The following is a 3,037-nucleotide window of genomic DNA, read 5'->3' on the forward strand; positions in this document are numbered from 1 at the left end:
GGGTTTGTATATATACGTTCTTCCTAGGGTTAACAGTAAATAAATAAAAAGAATTTTCTGGTGTGATTTCCTGCTTTTCTATCCCTATGTATTTTATATTTTTTTTTTGGAGTTTCACGTTTCGTATGTACTTAATAAAAGATAAAAATAATGGGTCGATGACGAGCCTGGGACGTCATCCTTTTATGACCCGAGGCGTTTTGGTAGGGTTGTTGCGGGCCCGGGGATCGGGGCGTGACAACCCCGCCCAAGGTGGTATCAGAGCAAGGTCAGCCTGAACTACCCGGTCATGGCTTGGAGTAATAAAGAGCGTTGGGATATGGGATAGTTAGTAGAATTGAAATCTCGTGCATGTGTTTGTTACTTAAGGTTTTAAGGCTATAAGTCCGAGTTCTCATTACGTGTTGTTTGGGGTGAACAGGGCTCCGTAACCAACCCGTGAGATGAACAATCGTAATGCTGGGACTGCTAGAGGGGGAGCAGCACAAGAAGACCCCCAAGTAGATGGATTGCTACGAGCATTGGAAGCTTTGGGTGATATAGTTGGGCAGCAAGTGAGGAATCAAGCTGCCACCACCGCCGCTCCACCCGAGGACCCGTTAGTTGGAAACGGGAATGGTGGCCAACTAATGCATAAGATGGTGAAGCAATTCCTGGACCTCAAGCCGCTAAAATTTTCTGGAGTTGGCGATCCCGAGGCTGCCACTCACCGGATAAAGGAACCGGAGAAAGCTTTTGCACTGCTGAGGTGCAATGAGGAGGACAAGGTGACATTGGCGGTCTATCGGTTGCAAGGGAATGCCATCACCTGGTGGCAAGCTACACAAGGTAGAGTTTTCCCCGAAGGTACGATCCCGGTGTGGCATGTCTTCGTGGAGGCGTTTAATAATAAGTATTTCTCCGAGTGTGCTCGGGAGCGTAAGATGGCGGAATTCATGCGCCCGCGCCAAAACCGGATGTCCGTAGACCAGTATGAGGCTAAGTTTTCTGAGCTATCTATGTATGCACCTAGAATGGTGGAAGATCTTGTGGACGGAGCAAGAAGGTTTAGAGATGGGTTGAAACCAGAGTCGAAGGATCGGTTGGTGCCGTTGAACTTGAAAGACTACAATGAGCCGTACGAAAGGGCCCAGCTGATCGAGAGAAATATGATAGAGAGGGCTGCTGCATCCGGATCACGGTTTGTACCCTCTGGTAGAAATGAGCGTAGATTTGCAAAAGGCCAATGTTGGGAGGAAGGTCGACCATCCCACCTAACCGGAGGAATGCTGTGGGAAAGCCGGCTCCCGGTAACGGTGGAATAAGCCGATTTTGCAATCGGAGGCATGGGACTCGCCCGTGTCCCTTCGAGAATGGAGCTTGTTTTGGTTGTGGTCGGATGGGCCACCAAGTGAGAGATTGCCCACAGAGGTAAAGAGGAGTTACGACGCCATCACAGCAAGGAGGACAACCGTGTAGGAATACGCAGCATAATTACGAGAGCCGACCTCCGGCGCAAGGAAGAGTTTTTGCGGTATCCGGGGAAGAGGCGAAGGATTCGCCGACCGTTACTGGCACGGTCTTCTTACATGATCATATAGCATATGCGTTGTTTGATCCCGGAGCCACGCACGCCTTTGTTGCTGAGCAGTTTGTTAAATTAGTTGGGTTGAGTCCGAAATCGCTGGGAACGGTCTTTAAGATATCCACGCCGCTAAAAGATAGTGTAATATCTGCAGTAGGTTGTCCTGATTGTAAGTTGACAATAGGTGGTCACGAAGAAGTGATAGATCCGATTGTCTTTGAAATGTATGATTTTGATGTGATTGTCGGTATGGATTGGCTTACAAAACAAAGAGCCACAATGGATTGCTATCATAAGGCAATTCGGTTTAACCCGCTAAATGGGGTTAGTTTTGAGTTTATTGGTAGTCGAGGTGGAACATCGACTTTGTTGGTTTCGTCGCAGAAAGCGACTCGTTTGTTGGAAAGTGGCTGTCAAGGATATTTGGCGATTGTAGTTAACACATCTGTTGAGGAGCCAAGGATGGAAGACATCACAATTGTGTGCGATTTTCCCGATGTGTTTCCCCAAGAGTTGCCAGGTTTGCCACCAAATAGGGAGATCGAGTTTGTGATTGAGTTAATCTCTGGAACGGAGTCGATTTCTAAAGTTCCGTATAGGATGGCATTATCGGAACCGAAGGAGCTGAAGGTGCAATTGCAGGAATTGTTGGATAAGGGTTTTGTCCGCCCTAGTGCGTCACAATGGGGAGCACCCGTATTGTTTCTGAGGAAAAAGGATGGATCGTTGCGGCTGTGCATAGATTACGCATGCCTTAATCGAGTGACGATCAAGAATAAATATCCGTTGCCAAGGATTGACGATTTGTTCGACCAGCTTCAAGGAGCTTCGGTATTTTCCAAGATCGACTTACGGACGGGATACCATCAATTGAGGATTCGGAAGGAGGATATACCGAAAACGGCATTTAGGACGCGTTATGGTCACTATGAGTTCACCGTAATGTTGTTTGGTCTAACAAATGCGCCCGCTGCTTTTATGGACTTAATGAATAGGGTGTTTAAGGAGTATTTGGACAGATTCGTCATAGTGTTTATTGACGATATCTTAGTGTATTCGAGGAGTTATAAGGATCATGAGCAGCATTTGAGGACGATATTACGGACTCTTCGAGACCATCGGTTGTACGCCAAGTTTAGTAAATGCGAGTTTTGGTTGACTCGTGTGGCATTCTTAGGCCATGTGGTATCCGGTGAAGGAATTTCTGTTGATCCGGCTAAGATCGAAACGGTAACGGATTGGCCGAGGCCTACGACAGAATAAGAGATTCGAAGTTTCTTGGGATTGGCGGGTTACTATAGACGATTCATGGAAAGGTTTTCTGCTATAGCCATGCCACTAACACGATTGTTGAAAAAGGACATGAAATTTGAGTGGACAGACAAGTGCGAACGTGGTTTTCAAGAGCTGAAGCATAAGCTAACCACGGCTCCTGTCTTAACAATACCTTCCGGTCCTGGAGGTTTCGAGATT

At 47.1% G+C, this 3,037-nt stretch overlaps 1 protein-coding gene across 1 annotated transcript; it reads left to right on the forward strand.

Moving 5' to 3' along the window:
• Positions 1-443: 443 nt before the first annotated feature.
• LOC125314874 lies at positions 444-2,827 on the forward strand. Its single transcript, XM_048278130.1, has 2 exons — positions 444-1,289; positions 1,439-2,827. The coding sequence occupies exons 1-2, from the start codon at positions 444-446 to the stop codon at positions 2,825-2,827; spliced, it is 2,235 nt and encodes a 744-aa protein (XP_048134087.1).
• Positions 2,828-3,037: the final 210 nt, after the last annotated feature.

The sequence above is a fragment of the Rhodamnia argentea genome, chromosome 4 (genome assembly GCF_020921035.1).
Source record: "Rhodamnia argentea isolate NSW1041297 chromosome 4, ASM2092103v1, whole genome shotgun sequence".
NCBI classification, from domain to species: Eukaryota; Viridiplantae; Streptophyta; class Magnoliopsida; order Myrtales; family Myrtaceae; genus Rhodamnia; species Rhodamnia argentea.

What these genes read in the sequence shown, in the direction of transcription:
- LOC125314874 (XM_048278130.1), top strand. Translation starts at nt 444, where the DNA reads ATGAACAATCGTAATGCTGGGACTGCTAGAGGGGGAGCAGCACAAGAA. An exon ending in TGTGGGAAAGCCGGCTCCCG is followed by an intron (nt 1,290 to 1,438) that starts GTAACGGTGGAA and finishes ACGCCATCACAG; the next exon opens with CAAGGAGGACAACCGTGTAG.